The sequence below is a fragment of the Rhea americana genome, unplaced genomic scaffold, assembly GCF_003343005.1.
Source record: "Rhea americana isolate MKP2758 unplaced genomic scaffold, rheAme1 scaffold_152, whole genome shotgun sequence".
Taxonomy (NCBI): Eukaryota; Metazoa; Chordata; class Aves; order Rheiformes; family Rheidae; genus Rhea; species Rhea americana.
In genome coordinates, this window is record NW_028185617.1 from 477,735 (window position 1) to 494,937 (window position 17,203).

A 17,203-nucleotide genomic window follows, 5' to 3' on the forward strand; every position below is an offset into this window, starting at 1 on the left:
CTAGGACAAATTTTGAACTGTTAATTTCTTTTTAGGTTTTCTTCAGTAAAGATAATCTTAAACAGAGGATATATGTTGCATTTGAAGAATTTATATTTAACTTTTCTTTAAGTTAACARTAGTCAAATATGTAAGCTGAATCCTAGAGAAACTGAGTCATTCAATAAATGATGCGTTGTACATCTGCAGAGTGTAATGTAAACCGCTTCTTACAAGAGATTTTCTCAGTAATACATGATCTGTAGTTAATCCTGTGCATATCCTAAAATTTAAAGTGTTGGCTAAGTACAAGGAAAGCATGACCTATGAACTTGGATGTTGTTTTASTGTACATTAAGTTTTTAGCAAACTTCATACAATTTAACTACCCACTTCATATATATTGTGATTGGCATAAATATTGTATGTGCTTCCTTTCCTGTTTACTTTTAACCTCATTGAGAATTTTTGTGGAGTTTGGGGTATTGGTGTTGGTTGTCCCTGAATAAATTGAAACATAATTGTAAGAGACAATCAGCTCTCAAAAGTGTTTAACTAACTMTACTGCTTTCAAAGCTTGAACGTAAGGAAATGCCACATTAAGGTCCCAGCTTTTGTTATTTTGCAAACTGCCAAATTGTACATCTAACATCTGATGAAAAATGTTCAAGAATTTAAAATTTATTTTTTAGTTCTATTCTTGCTATTTAAGATTTTTTTTCCATTGAAGTAACTTATGTTACTGATCTTTTATATATAATATATATATATATATAATGATAACCATTTTTAACAAATCTATGCTGAATCAGTACAATTAATGAGTATAATTAGAATAAATGGTATCTTTTGCCACCAAAATCAGTTGTACTTATCCAAATCAAAATTGAAACCATATATACAGGTCCAGAACTTTAAGGATATTTTGAAGACTAGAAATTCTCTTTGGGATTCTTCATGAATGTCTTGCACTCCTGGGATTATATAGTACTTATATATAAAAAAAAATCTGAGTAAGGTATTAGATCTCATGGATTTATTGAAGCTACTCACTAAAGTGGACTAGGAGATAGCTGCTTAAAATTCTAGGCACACTGATTTTTTTTTTCCAGMTGAGACCACTATAGTGAATTGGACTGTTGACTTGTCTTGCTCTGTATCTGCATTTTTAGTTGCTTAAAGTGTTGGTTGTAGAGAAAGTGATATACCAATTGCTTATCCTGTTCCTCTGCACCCTCCCTGTCTCTGTCCTAACTTTGATATCTATATTGTAAAACTGTTACTTCCCCCCTAAAGTTTTAGAGGCAAAAAGTGGTAGCAGTCAGTAAGAATTAGTATCAAAACAAACCAAATCAGGTGGATGATTGAGGTTTCTGATGGCACTGTGTTTGCAGGAGAACTGAATGAGCAGTTTGGCCAAAGGCATGTATCTGAAAGGCATTCTTGAGGAAGACTAGCAGGACAAAGCTGAAGAGCAAAGGCTATGAGATCTGATGATCGAACATGAAAAATTGTTAGAACACTTCATAAAAGCTTACGGATCATCTCTAAATATACACATTACTTGCTGCAGGCAGATTGAAAGAAGAAATACTTTCAACAATTGCTGCATTTGTCTTTTGACTTAGATTTAACTGAAAATGTGTATATTGGTATTCCATTGCAAGATAAATAATTTCAAGAACAGATACTCATTTACAACTAACAGATTTTCTCTCACACACATTCTTCCTCTTGTGTTTAACTTTTATTCTATTTTGCACTTACTCGAAAGACATTGCTGAGTTTATTTGCCATATCTAGCATAATTTTTGTTGTTTGTGTGTGTTGAGTGGGAAAAGGAGTGAGTTGAGAAGAAGAGAAAAGGAGAATTAGAATCTTATTCTGTAAGCTTTTCTTGTGCAAAGTTTTCTGGAAAATCCACAGCATTTCATCATAATGTGGGACGATCAGCCATCAGCATATCTGTTTGCATGATACATAGTATGAGTTCTGCAGGCTGCAGAGATTTTTCATTAATCTATTTTTTTTTTAGTCTGAACTAATCCACTATATAATCTATAGACAAGGAAAAAAAAATCTGAAAAGCATAGTTTCCTCTGAAATAGAAGATTGACTACTTTTTTTTTCACTTTCGCAACAGTGTCTTTCTGTGAAACAGAAGGCTGAAGGTTTATGAAAAGGTCCAGCAGAAGCAATTTAGAAAACTTTACACATCCTGCCCTTTAATTAAATCATTTTTCACCTCCTACAGGAAGTGTAAGGAATTTACTTCAGTCACGATTTTTTCTYCAGAAGTTAAATCCTGTTGAATTCATGTCCAAAAGTGTCTGCTCTTATGGATTGGAGTTAGGTACTCTGTTTTCTGTCTTACGCGGAAGCTGTTGACCCTTCAACTTTTATTTATTTAGCTGTTAATCTTGGTTCACAAGCATGAGAAATTTCAGGGATATCCATAGCCTTTCCGTGTACGTTACACRGCAGTGTACTAACAGCAGCTTCTTGGTGCTGCAGAGAATTACACATATGTTTAATATTCTGAGTATATTCTGAGTCTGGTGCTTTAGAGCAGCTCAGCCTGCATAAAGTGTATGAGCAAGTCTTACAGAGACTGCAGCTCTGTCTGTCTGAAGCAGAACAACTTTCTTTAAGGTCCGAAATAAGAGTACCAAGGACAACAGTCTGAAAAATACCTGAGTTCACATCTGCTACACTTACTGCTTGTTTGCCGCTTATTTGATTGACAGCCAAAATGGAGCATTAGGACTTTTCTGGCCTTTCCGTTCTCTTTGAGCTTTGCTGCTGGCTGCCCTCAGTCTTACCGTTATATGATCAGAGCGTTTCTAATCCAAGTTACTCCATGTGGTATGTTGAGGACTTTTGCCAAGACTGTCTCACGGTAATGTCAGAGATGGACCCTGCAGGTTACTTCACGCAGGCAGTCAAAAATAACCCAGCCACTCAGCTGAGTCTTGACTTGGTTATATGTGGCAAAAAGTTGCTCTGAAGAAAAACTGATCGTTACTGCTGTGCCAGGAACTAACAGCAGGGTGGAGTGAAATGGCTTTGGATTTTGTGTTGCAGAAATAAGAACAGCTCCAAAGATATGTGTCATAAGCCCTCAATWTAGTCATTAAATGTAGAAAGTGTGCATCCTTATGTGCAGCTTTAAATGTAACTTCACATTGATAGTGCAGTGAATTAGGAAGGTACAGGGAGCTGACTGAACAAAATGAACAGAAGGGTCGGCTGGAGGATCTATCCRTTAGACTGAATGCGTATGGGCAAAAAGAGGGATAGCTTCCAGCAGGTCAGTAGTCATTTGTACACTGTTCTAAGTGATGGGTAGTAAACGGTATTTGACTCATTGTATTTGTTTAGGAAGGCAAATTGAGTGTCATGAATTTGAGTGCAGTATCTTTTGTCAGTATTACCTTTTTAAATTACTTTTGTGTGTTAAGTGTCCTTTTTCCAGTGTTCTATTTTTCTTACAGCAAATTACAACTTTTTAAGCAATCTAATTTTTTTTAATTATTTAAATAAGGTTTCCAAAGTATGAGCTCTCCTTCCAGCCTATTAAAATATGTAGGCACTAGTTCATTCAGATGTATTTCTGYACTATGCTGTTTATGCACACAGATATATATGACGTGTTTGTCAARCAGTATATTTTGCTGTTGATCAGAATAGTGATTTTTAACTTTGGTAAGCTTCCAATCTTTCTTAAATGAGCAAATAGTCTGAGGAGCATAGACTCCCTGCATATTCAAGACAGAGAGCATCACAAACTTAAGATGAGTCAGAATGCTTATAATCTGATTTATCCTCAGATAGTGACTTTCTGAAGTGTTGAGTGCTTCAAACTTAATTTTCAAAGGTTCATAATTTAGCTAGAGCTGRGCTGATTTTCACAGGTCTAGCATTGCTAAAATTCAGACCCTTACTTCTAAATGGTGCTAGGGATCTTCAGAGAGAAAATCACMATTTTTCTTACCTTGTCTAAAGCAGTACATTTTTTCCTAGCCTCCTTTTGAGAAGCAATGAAATTGTCTTGGTTGAAATTGTTAAAAGAGAAATACAATATAGAACAGAATACAAAACAGAAATACAAAAAACTCTAGTCTATAGCTTAGAAGTTGACACTGTTGTAAACAACTGAATCCTCCATCTTCCAATGAGAAATGTTGGGCAACTTGTATAGTAGGGACTGTTACCACTCCATCTCTAATAATAATAATAATAATAATAATAATAATAATGACTCCTTTTTAGAATGATAAAGTGGCAGGAAGATAACTGAAGGTAAGAGGACCTTTGAAGGACAGTGATGGGGAAACCCGTAGTAGCCAGGAGGCACAGTGCAGTGCTGTGGCAGGATCTGGCAGGACTTTGTGGCCCAGGTGCAACACTGGACTGGTACATGTGTATGATCATTTGGAGCTATCTCAAGCGCGTGCCGTGCTCTACTCTTAGTGACAGCATGCCCTAATAAACTACTTTTTACTTCAAAAGTTCCACGCTTTCTTTTTTATTTATTTATTTTTCCAGRTGAGGACCTGTTACCAATGAAAAAAATAAATTTGTTCCCTAACGATTTGGTGACTATTCTTTACTCTATTACTTAGAATCTAATTTACTTTGTCTTACTTACTCTGTCTGTAAGGAAATATGAAAAAACTGAGGATGGAATTCAGTTTCAGAGTGACATCTGCTTTTRACAGTTTAGATTATACTGAGGATGTTCTTTTGAAACATACCTGGTAAWCCACACTGAGAGTGCTTTAGTTTGCCTGATGAATCAGTCTCTGAGTGAGCAAACTGAATTACTTTTGGATGAAGCTAAACCAGAAGGTGCCATCTGCCCATTGGAGAGCATTTAGTCTACTGACTGAGACTAGACCTAACCCGAAATAAAAGCCTTGAAAAGCTTATTGTGTTTATGSCAGGTCCTCATCATCTAGTTTAAATGTGTGCACTGAAATTTGAGAGTTTCAGCCTTGAGCTGAATCCCATTGAAGATGAGAAATGTGTCTGCTTGCCTACTCTCCATGTTAGGTTGTGGTGGAAGAGTTGAGCTCTGCTTCACTCTTTCTATTAATTTGCAGACTAGCAAGAGGATTCAAAAAACTTAAAAATAATAAGTTTGGTGATATTAAGAGGTTCTGTGCTACTGGTATATCTTAACCATTATATTTAATTTTTTTTTCAACTATCTTTTCAGGAGTAGTTCAAGCTGATTACATGTAGCACTGCACTGGTTGTTGATGGATTTGTCAGAAATATTAATTATTAATGACAAAACTCCTAGTACCAATTATAAAGAATTATTGTGTACAAGCTGTACTACATAAAATAAAATGTAAATAGGTACCATATTATTAGTGAATAAAAACATTTGCAAATGAATAGCTTGAAGTCTCGTAGTGGCAGGCTTAATTTACAAAGCTGTTATATATGACAGCATTAAAAAATAAGATGGGACAATAGCATGATGAGCTTACTCACTTTTTTATTTTCGAGTGAAAAGTAGCTTCTTATCCATTCAAATATAGTCATTTGTAAGTATTGAATTGTCTGAAGAAGCTTCTGAACTGCAAATAATAAACCTTTGCATAGAGGAAGGTCGTAAGTGACACAGCTATCTTACTCAGAAGGCAGATATCACTCAAATTTCCTTATGCTCTTGCAAGGTTGAGAATTTTCCCTACTGAATTATCTAGTCCCCAAAGTGAAAGTCAGTGTCCRTCTAAATGTTACAAGTTTCAGGGASCAGTTATATAGTGTTGAGGGACAGCACCGATTTGCTTGGTCAGGACTTCTGGTGTATGTTACCCTGAAAACAAATTGCAGGTTTCGGTAAAATMTTTTGTAGTGAGTTGCTGCTGCTCAGTAACAGAATTGTGGGTTTTGTGAGGTCTAAGAGACATGAGCAATATCCCTGTTGTTGATAGAGTCAATAAATAGCTATAGAGAGTAATTACTACCCTAGAAGAAAGCTGAAATGTTTTTACTAAATGGAGGTCATATATAGCCTCTTTGAAAATAATCTCCTGTTTTTTTTTTTTTTTTTTTTCCCTCATATCTCTCTTTCAGGATCCTTACACTCCTGTTTTTTGTCTGCAGTATTAGACTCAATCTATACAAATGAATAATTTCCTTCAAATCTGCTGTAGCAAATAATTCAGAAAGCAGATTGTTCAAATGATGTGATCGTGCAACAAAGATGGAAGTCAGCTGGATTTCAGTAAAACTTAATTTTTTTGCATAGCATGCTTTCAGATCTGAGGGTGGGAAGCATTAGTAATGCCATGCAATGCCAATTTTGTTAAAAGTTTTTGCTTGAATTTCAAATGATTACCAATCATTTAAAATCATTGGATTTTTTAAGCCAAATTTATGTTGTAATACTGAGAAAAATCTCTGAGTTGCTATTCCGTAATGTTACATTTGCATCAGATTCTGTGAGCCAAGATTTGTGCTTTCCTAACTTTCATTTAGAATTTGAAAATTACTACAATAGTTTGTCATAAACAGGTACTCCACTGATGTCTTAGGCTTGATCCAGGAATATGGAATTAATGAAAAGTATACATTTGATGTTACCCCTGTCACTGCTCCCCACCTRTGCTGTGGGTTCTATCCAGTGTTTTCCATACGTTAAAGAAAAAACAAAGATACTGTCGAAGAATTCCAGTTGCCATCTGCATTTTCAGAATCTATTTAATCTTTCTATTGTTGTCACTTCAGATTCAGTAGATAGTTAGCTTCTGATTGATTAGTAATTCATAATCACTGACTTCTTTGCTTACAAAGTTTTCATGAATTTTTTTGGGGGGGTTTAGAATAAAAACAAGGAGAATGAGCTTGAATGGAGTGTGATATCATGGTTATTGCTCTTCTGACTGTCACTTAGGTTTTCATACTGTCTAATATCAACAGCTTTACTTTGCATTAGGACAGCTGAGAATAACTTCTGTGCCATTCTTACRTTGTTTTTATAAAAAAGAACAGGGTTCCTTAGTGTTTCAGTTTTTCAGCTCCTTTCCATACTTCACAATAGTTAGCATCATTAAAATGTATAAATATTTCAAGGAAAAAAATATCAAATAAATAGAGAAATTGGCACATTTTTGAAGTACTCAGGTGTAAATAAGTAATGGGAAGCAATAAATAATTAAGAAAAAAAACCCGTTTTCACTTCATTAACTTAAATGTTAATTTCACATGTTTTTAAATGGAAAAAATAAGTAAATAAATATCAGTTTTTAAACAAAAGATTTCGGCTCTTCAGACAAGTTTGTAGTAGAGGTAGTCATAAAAGTTATGCCTTGAAGCAGTAAAAAGTTTGACTTCATTCTGTTCTGCCACATCCTCCTTTCTGCAGAAATCGTATTTCAGTCATCAAAATTCCCTTTTAAGAACTACTTTTCACACAACTGCTGATTCTGGGATWTTTTTTTCAAGTAATGTTCACCTTCTTTTAGACCAAATGGGAAAATAAAACTGTTTTTTCCTATTACACTAACTTTTACTCTGAATAAATACAAATAATTGTAAAAATAATATGGTTACGATAYTAAGGAAAATAGAAGTTGTGGACTTACTGAGTAAGTTCAATAAACAATCTCTTATCACACTATTAAGAAATGARAGAGAACAAAATTTGGAATTTATTTGGAATACTGAAGTAGTATTCTCTTAAACCTAAAATCTTTGCTTTAATCCAGAATGTGCTTGTCATTTACGCTCGCAGTTAAACTAGGCCCAGAGTCTCAGACAGACCTAATGGAAGGGCCCTGCATGATCCAGCCTCTGCTCTCCAGTTTAAACTTGGCTTCTTTTGGAGACGTGATGGTTTTGTTGTTTTGTTTTCTGAGGATCTGCATCTGCCAGGGTCTTGTGAGCCACCGGGCTGCGTGCTGACGCTGTGCTCTCTGTCATCGCTTACATACTAGCAGCGRGGAGTTTTCTGTCCCGTTGCTACGTGTGGTAAGATTGATTGTATGGAATGGTGTAATTGATCCTTAAGCACTGGATAGTGTATTTTTAATTATTCTTTTTTATTGGACCTTGAATGAAATAAATGCTTAATTTTCAAGACAGCCTTGGTTCAATGAATTCTACTGGATTTAGCAGAGGAGTGTCTCAAGGGAAATGATATTACATATTGGCCTGTCGCACAGAATAGCAGTCTTACTTAAAAAGCTTAGTTTGATGTAATCAGCCATTTTCCAGACAAACTAATTCTATATTCTTCATTTGAAGATCTCATCTAATTAGAGAGAACCAATTTTTCCCAATTTTCATCACTAATCATTTTAAGATTGATTTTTAATTGAGAGCAATTTGTGTATCCTTAAACCTTAGCTGCATACTAAATGCGATGGGTCAGATGAGCATCCGGCGTTGTGCGGGCAGTTGCCTGCGCTGGGAGCGGAGTGAGCCCTCCGGGAGGGCTCCCGCCTGCAGCTCTGAACTGGGAGAGCGTTTACCCCCGAGAGAAGGTCAGTTGTGCCTGACCTTACCCAGATACCCAGATACGTTTCTTCCTCTTTGGCAGTTCAACCGCGTTGAGGTGAAGCCATATTTCGTCTATGTTTTTTCCGCCCGTCTCACGGTTCAGCAGGTGATAAACGGCTTAGGGAGGCTCTTTTGTGYTGAGACCTGGCTATCTTGTTGACCTAGAGAATTGCTGCCTTCCCCCTTTACCTCCCTGACTGAAATCAGAGGATGGGTCATGACTGTTCCATCTGTGTCCCTCTAAATATTGGAAGTTCATTACATAGGATATACTTTATTCTGAGCTATTGGCCAGTGTTTGGGCCAAAGAGTAAAATATTACCATATTCAGAAGGTACCGCCAGTTTTCTTTCCCCATKCCTAGTCCTATGGAGACTCATGGGACCAAAGAGCAAATTTCCTTGCATTTTCTATACCAGTCTGTCGATCTGATTTTCTTCATGGAGGAATGTTTTCAACAGCTATTTTCATAAGGAAATAATGCTTCTTCTATTTAGTCTGAGTATTAAAAAAATCAGTGGAATGCTAGTCRTACTTCTAGGTCACTGACTGCCGTGGAAATCTGGTGGCCACTACCTTTCTTTCATTTTGGCAAGATGCAAAGCTATAAGTTTGCATAGTGTTTTACGAACTTTAAAAAATAAAGTATGTGATTCATTTCTATTTTGTTTTTAAATGCATTGAGATAAAGTTAAAATATAGTCCATGTTTGTCACAGCGAACTTTATTTTTGTTTTCTGTCTAAGCTGGATAATGCAGATGAACAAGCAGCCCAGATCAGACGTGAACTAGATGGACGGCTACAACTGGCAGAACAAATGGCAAAGGTAAGTGGCTGCTTTCATATACCAAAAATGTGTCCTCATATGAGAGTGAGTGAGAGGGTATGTAATATGTATTGCTGGCTTCTGAGTCTAAAACTAAACAGATGATCATTTTAAAGCAAAACAGTTTGGAAGATGCATTTCTTTCTGGCTCTGAAGTGTATATAGCAATAGAGGTAAGGAGAAAGTAAGCCTTTGAAAGTCGTATATTGTGAGATCCAAGTTTCTCATCATCAGCAACTCCARTGGTAAAACAAGGGTAGATTATTGGTAAGTTTGGAAGTATGTCTTCTGGAGCTAAAGCAAGCCATTTTTTATATAGAAAAGTGCTGCCTGAAACCCTGGAAGATTACAGTCATAAAAAATATGCAGCAAAAGACACTGTAAAAAACTTCCCCAACTTTTACTTTGGAGGAGTGGAGGTGAGAAGCCTCCTAAAACGAGGAAAAGGTCTTCTAACAATATAATTAAGTCTATCATCTCTGTCTTCCATTTTGATATACTGTTATTTGAATGGTCCCCACTGGGTAAGGTATAGCTTGAAAAACACTGTAAAACTTTTTTGGCTAGAGCACTCTGACCCTTTCCTCATTTTTTTTTTTTTTTTTAGTGTCTGACTAGAAATAACATATTTTTTTCCTTTTCAATTTGTAGTATACTGGCTCTGTAATGCTATAATGAATCAGACTCCTAGACTCATTGAAAATGTTTTGGGTCACAGTTAGCTTGCCTGATCATTATTATCCAAGCAAAACTGTCTGTAAAAGATTTAATATAATACATCTTAAGATATTCCTCATAACAGTTAATAAYAAAAATTGGGTAATTTAGGAGAGAGAAGCCTGCCTTTACAGACTATCAGTGGGGAGTGGTGTTCCATATTTATATATGAGATATGTATTTTAGAATAATTTATATTTTTGTTTAATTATGAGTGATGTTATTCTCCCAAGTATCCTTAAATTCAACATCAGGGAAAAAATGGGCATATAATTTATCTTTGTGTGTGTTCACAATTGTATTACAGGTACTTATATGTTCCCACTTTTGTTGTAAACACAGCATTTAAACACTATCATCTAACTATTATGCTGGGAAAAAGTGAACTTTAAGTTCTTGCTAGCATTTTTGTTTAAAATAATTCTTTGTATAGTAAATTCAACATTACTTTCTCAGTGAATGACCTACTGTTAAAAATAAACAACGATAGAAATTTAGTGTTGTGGCTGTAATTTAACTGTTTAATGTTAAAAGCATGAATATGATTGACTTACTTTTGGTGGCAAGGGAGATGGATGAAGTAAAAAAATCATTATTGGATGATTCATTTTGTCAAATTATAAAATATTTGAAGGTAAAATTAAAGGTATACTTAAAACTTGTATCAGAGGAATATACAATATGTGCACAAATATTCAGCCTAGATTTAAGGTTGAATGAATCTGAGAGGAAAGAGATTCCTTTTTTACAGATATCYATTACTCTATTTTTCTGAAAAGTTCAAAAAGATATTCAGTCTAGTATATTTGAAGAATATGGTGTAAATCTCAAGTCAAATTGCATTTCTTCTTGTCAAAATTAGCTRAGTAATATGACAGAATTAGCATTTCCTTAGTAGTTTGAAGGGCTAAAAATAGCTACTGGATTTTTATTTTTATAAACTATATCAAAGTGAGAGCAAATTAACAGAATTTCTAATGTGGCATCATTAGTGATGTTTTTTTCTCCCTTACTTTTAAAATATATCTTCCAAGGAAAGAAAATTCCCGAAATTCGTAACAAGAGAAATGGAGAACATGTACATAGAAGAGTTGCGGTCTTCAGTGAATTTGCTTATGGCAAATCTGGAAAGTCTTCCAGTGTCTAAAGGTGGGCCAGAATTTAAGCTGCAGAAGTTGAAGCGATCACAGAATTCTGCTTTCTTGGACATAGGAGATGAAAATGAGATTCAGCTATCAAAGTCTGACGTTGTCCTCTCATTCACATTAGAGGTAATCACGCATTTCACCTAAYGTTTGTTGACAGTTTGTATGACTAGGATACCTATTTCTTGATTTTTTTTGACATTAATCTTTCTTTGTGATTACTTCTAKCATTTTAATATTTTATGTTAAACAAGAAAATGATGCTCTCTTTCTTTGATAACTAGACATTACAGTGCAAATATATGATGGMTTTTCCTCTTGCACTAGTAGTTGCTTTTGGGTTCAAACAAAAATGTGGGCAGGTGAATTTCCCACACAATTGTTTTAACTCTAAATAAATTTCAGGACGTTAACTTCATGTTTACTGAGATCAAGTAGGARAACTGACCTTTAGGGCATTCAGTCCCAATCCATATACAGCTCGACTGATTTCACAAGGAAATCACAAAATACAGCTGGTTGTTCATACATATCTGATTTATAGAATCCTAGCTTAGGTCTAGTTCTGAAAATGTCTGAAAATTTTCAAGTATCAGGAAATACTGATCTTGAGGAATAGTAAAATCAAAATATTGCCAGAGTGGGTATTTGTCAGTCAGAAGGTAGCACATTTTTGTTATGCACTTGAAGAGGCTTCAGTTTATTTAAGATGATGGATAATGCTACAGAATACATATATTATTTTCTAACCAGTTTATAAGCAAAAAAAGCTATGTAGCTCTTTTAAACAGATCATCTATTTTTTGTTTTAATGTTTTAACTTTGAAAATTCGGATCATTTTTTTCCTGTGTCATCAGTGTACACTTATAAATGACAAAAATACCAAGTACTACTATATTAAAGGTGTTTGACTTACAGACATAAATTGGACAGTTGAGTAACTTTAAATACTCTGTGCAATTATAATAGATAATTGGTTTCTCCTACCATATGCAATTTAATATTAATAGCTAATAATGCAAAAGCRGAACAACAGTTTTCAAAGAGTAATACAATCCATCATTCTATGCACAAAAAAGTACTAGTTTATCAAACATGCAAAACGAGAGTGCTGGCCTTAGACCTGAAATATATAAAATAAAGAAGAAGTTTTATAACTTCTATGCTAAATCCTGTGCAACTCCATCACCTGTGTCTTGTCCACCTAAAGTTGAATGGAGTCAGGAGTGATACGTAAATAACCATAACAAGGAATAGCTCTGAAGTACCTAAAAAGTAATAAATACTTATGCCTTGCCATATGTTTCAGTTAAAAGAATTTTTGTTATTATATTTAACATGGTGGAGAAAAACAAAACAAAAAACAAATCAGCRCAATGAAAAATAAGTCATCAGAATTTGTCATGTATAGACATTYATGTTTTCTTGATGTGCATTGGACATCACAATGTGTTTACCCTCACCATGCTCAAGGAGCATCCTATAGTGTAAGACACCATAACTGCAGAAATATCTTTTTTTTAAAAAAAAAAGGAAAAATAAAAATAAAGCCTAAAATCACATTCAAATGATTATTCAGTTCTGCAGCAGTTTTTGTTGGCTTGCTCTCTATGCTGCAGTGTATCTGTGCCTTGTTGGAAAGCTCTGCACAATGAAAATGCTTTGTGTGCAGTAAGATGTCAAATCTATGCAGCTTTCAGGCAATTATAATGTTTCTATATCTCTTCCCACCCCAATTCTATCATGTCAGTCATTTGCAATAGTTTTGATTAGCTCGTCTCTCATGCTGGGTAGAAACTAAAGTTTTACTGGGAATGAAGAAGAGACTAATACCTAGTTTTGTCTTTCSTATTGCCCTCACCTGCACTGTGGCCCCTACTACTTTGCAATGTTGTCTGGTGTTCCATACATAATTTAGTTATGCGATACATCTGTGTACATCTATCTATCTTCTTTCTTTTTTTGTGTTCACATTGCAACTGCACTCAGATTAGAAACAATTTTGTGTTTAATTTTGGGAGTTTTAGCAGACTACAGTCTTTCTGAAATAAGGACTTAATCACTGAGTTACTTCCTCAYTGTCTAAGCTATCACTTCTTTTATTTCTATTTATTTCTTATTTTCAATCCCATAAAGAGTAGACTCTAGGCAGTGCTGCCTTGTCTTTTCTAACAATGATATTAATCTTTTGGGGAAGTATATTTTCCTTTGGAATATCTACCTGCATCTACTCAAAACTAGTGCAAATGAATACCACAAAAATGAATAACAGTCAGCAGTGATGTCTATATCAAAATCATTGCTTAAGCTAGAATTCCTTTTTGACTTAAATTATAAAATGTTTCACTCCAACAGTTAAAGGTTGGAAGAAGGCAGTTTTTCACTGGAGACTATTTTTTAGTCTCTTGAGAGGATCTTCAGAGAGAATTTTATAGAGGACTTGCGTATGCATGTTTGCATTGCATGCAAATATATAATAAAACAGAGCTTTATGAGAATAGATGCACAGATAAGATCAGTATAAGTTGTCCGTTATCAAGATAATCCTAAAAAAACTAAAGCATTTAGTTTAATTAAGATTGAACAATTTAATTTATGTGTTGGAAAACAGAAAAGGTGGCCATAACCTTGTAAAGGACCTTGTAGCTTTCTCTCATGCACCTCTAAACCACTGCAYGCTTATCTCACAAGCATGGAGATAATTAGAAAAATCCCTTCTGAGGATTGCTGCATACCTATGTGAATGAACAGGAACTCTATGGCGTTTTTAAACGTTAATCCCCCAAACAAAATGAAAATTTCTTACGCTTTAGAGATTTCATCCTACTACTGCATGTCATTATTAAGGCAGAACAACAAAGGATGTTATTGACATTTATAAAGTTCTGATGGGAATGAACCTCATTATCTCTAAGAAAGAGCCACTGTCATATGTAACCATTGTAAGGAACAGTGACTATTTTGGAAACTTGGATCAGTCTATTTTCAGAACTTTGTAAAATAAATAAAATATTAGAGTAGTAGCAGAAGATRTCTTTTTACTCAGTTACATTCTTAAGCTGTTGGACAGTTTGAGAAAGAAATAGACAATATTTAGAAAGCTGTTTATCAGCTAATGAGCTAGTTAATCGGATGGTGACAGTTTCCTTTGTAATGAAATGCATTTTTTTTCAATTCCTAGAATCCATAAATGCTAGCAAAGACAAATGTACTGTCCAATTARATTGGAAACTTGAGGAAAAAAATATCAGCATAAAAATAAATAAACCTAAAGTCTACATTCAACAGGGATAATCATTTAACATGCAGAATAGCAGTATAGGAAGTATGAGCTAGAAGAAGCTGTACTGCAGTCTTTCAGTGATCACTGATCACTTTTATAATTACTTGAAATCTTAGATCAGAAAAGATGGAAAAGAAGAGATGATTACATCATTGTCCCTCAATTGCTTTTATTATTTTCAATGAATAATAGATGATATTGATCACAGAATCACAGAATGGTTGAGGTTGGAAGGCGCCTCAGCAGATCATCTAGTCCAATCCTATGTTCAAGCAGGGTCACCTAAACCATGTTAGACATCCAGGAGGGTTTTGAATATCTCCAGAGAAGGAGACTCCACAGCCTCTCTGGGCAACCTGTGCCAGTGCTCCGTCACTCTCACAGGGAAGAAATTCTCCCTCAAGGTCAGGCGGAACTTCCTGTGCTTCAATTTCTGCCCATTGCCTCTTGTCCTGTCACACGGGACAACTGAAAAGAGTTTGTCCACGTCCCCTTGACACTCCTCCTTCAGGTACTTATACACATTGATCAGATCCCCCCTCAGTCTTCTCTTCCCAGGCTGAAGAGGCCCAGCTCTCGCAGCYGTTCCTCATAGGGCAGATGCTCCAGCCCTCTGATCATCCTCGTAGCCCTACGCTGAACTCTCTCCAGTAGCTCCATGTCTCTCTTGTACTGGGGAGYCCAGAACTGGACACAGTACTCGAGATGAGGCCTCCCCAGGGCTGAGTAGAGGGGCAGGATYACCTCCCTAGACCTGCGGGCARCACTCTTCCYAATGCACCCCAGGAGACCATTGGCCTTCCTGGCCACAAGAGCACRYTGCTGGCTCATGGACAACTTGTCATCCACCAGCACTCCCAGGTCCTTCTCTGCAGAGCTGCTCTCCAGCAGGTCAGCCCYCAGCCTGTACTGGTGSMTAGGGTTATTTCTCCCTGGGTGCAGGACTCTGCACTTGCCCTTGTTGAACRTCATGAGGTTCCTCTCTGCCCAACTCTCCAGCCTGTCCAGGTCTCTCTGAAGGGCAGCACAGCCCTCTGGTGTATCAGCCACTGCTCCCAGCTTGGTACCGTCAGCAAACTGGCTGAGGAGACATTCCATCCCCTCATCCATGTCATTGATGAAGAAGTTGAACARGATGGGACCCAGTATTAAGCCCTGGGGGACGCCACTAGCCACAGGCCTCCAACTAGACTCCACACCACTGATGACGACCCTCTGAGCTCTGCCATTCAGCCAGTTCTCAATCCACCTCACTGTCYGCTCATCTAACCCACACTTCCTGAGCTTGCCTAGGAGGATATTATGAGAGATGRTGTCAAAAGCCTTGCTGAAGTCAAGGCAGATAACATCCACTGCTCTGCCCTCATCTACCCAGCCAATCAATCAATACTGACAACTCCTGATCACCTTCTTTTCCCCCATATGCTTAGAGATGACATATCAATATAAGCTGTTCCATCATCTTTACAGGGATGGAGGTGCAGCTGACCGGCCTGTAGTTCCCTGGGTCCTCCTTCTTGCCCTTCCTGAAGACTGGAGGGACAYTGGCTTTYTTCCAGTCCTCAGGCACCTCTCCAGTTCTCCAGGACCTTTCCAAGATGATGGAGAGCAGGCTGGCAACACCATCCGCCAGCTCCCTCAGTACCTGTGGGTGCATCCCATCCAGACCCATGGATTTGTGGATGTCAAGCTTTCCCAGAAGATCTCTAATCCTATCCTCCTCAACCAAAGGAAAGTCTTCCCTTCTCCAGACTTTCTCCCTTACCTCCAGGCTCTAGGATTCTTGAGGGCTGCTCTCAGTAGAAAARACTGAAGCAAAGAAGGCATTCAGGAACTCTGCCTTCTCTGAGTCACTCTGAGTCTCTTGACTCACTTCATCCACCACTAGGCAGAGCTTGATGCATTCCAGTTGCTCTCTCACATAGAGAATAACACCACCACCTCGCCTTCCTGGCTTGTCTTTCCTGAAAAGCACATAGCCGTCCATGACAGCATTCCCATCATGCGAGCTCTCCCACCTTGTCTCTTTAATTGCAATGAGATCATGGCCCAGTAACTGCACACAGGTCTCCAGGTGCTCCTGTTTATTCCCCCTGTTGCGTGCATTGGTGTACAGGCATTTCAGAGAGGTAGTTGTGCATGCAGGTTTCCCAGGAGGGCTGCAAGGGTGGCAGCCATAGCCATGTCTCAGATTTGCATCCCTGGCTGCATGGACCTGCTGGAGTCCTCCAAACTGAGCTGTGTTTTGTTGACTACCTTGTCTTTATAACTCTCCCCTTCCCCTATCCTTCCTAGTTTAAAGCCCTTTTTSTCAGGCTGGCCAACCTGATCCTGATAATTTGTATTGATAATATACTTGATAATTTGTGGGTAATTTCAAAATGCTCTAAATGGCCAGTGGCTATCATCTCACTGTAATATTATCCAACACAGGCAGTTTTGCAGGGCACTTAACTGTTACTATGGGGCTGGGTAGGAATAGGTGCTTGCTGAACCTACGAAACTGATTACTTCTAATGAGACCAAAAATAATGTTTTTTTTTTTTTTTTTTTTTTTTTTTTTTTTTTGTCACTTTTAAAACAAACAAGTATTCTGGCTTTCATGGTTAGTTCAGCTGAGGATAGCTTTTCTGCAGATTAAATGGACTACATTTTTCCTAGATTCTTCCCATAGGCCCAAGTGGGGCTGAAAAGGAAAACAGCTTTTCCAAAGGAAGCTGGAAAATCTGAC

At 36.8% G+C, this 17,203-nt stretch overlaps 1 protein-coding gene across 1 annotated transcript in view; it reads left to right on the forward strand.

Annotated features, from left to right (window-relative positions):
* The window catches only part of CADPS2 (calcium dependent secretion activator 2), a 277,978-nt gene that overhangs the window by 77,198 nt on the left and 183,577 nt on the right, over positions 1–17,203 (forward strand). The window contains exons 5-6 of the mRNA XM_085299698.1: positions 9,246–9,326; positions 11,078–11,314. Coding sequence (XP_085155824.1) covers positions 9,246–9,326; positions 11,078–11,314 — 318 coding nt within the window. The remainder of the gene's footprint in view (positions 1–9,245; positions 9,327–11,077; positions 11,315–17,203) is intronic.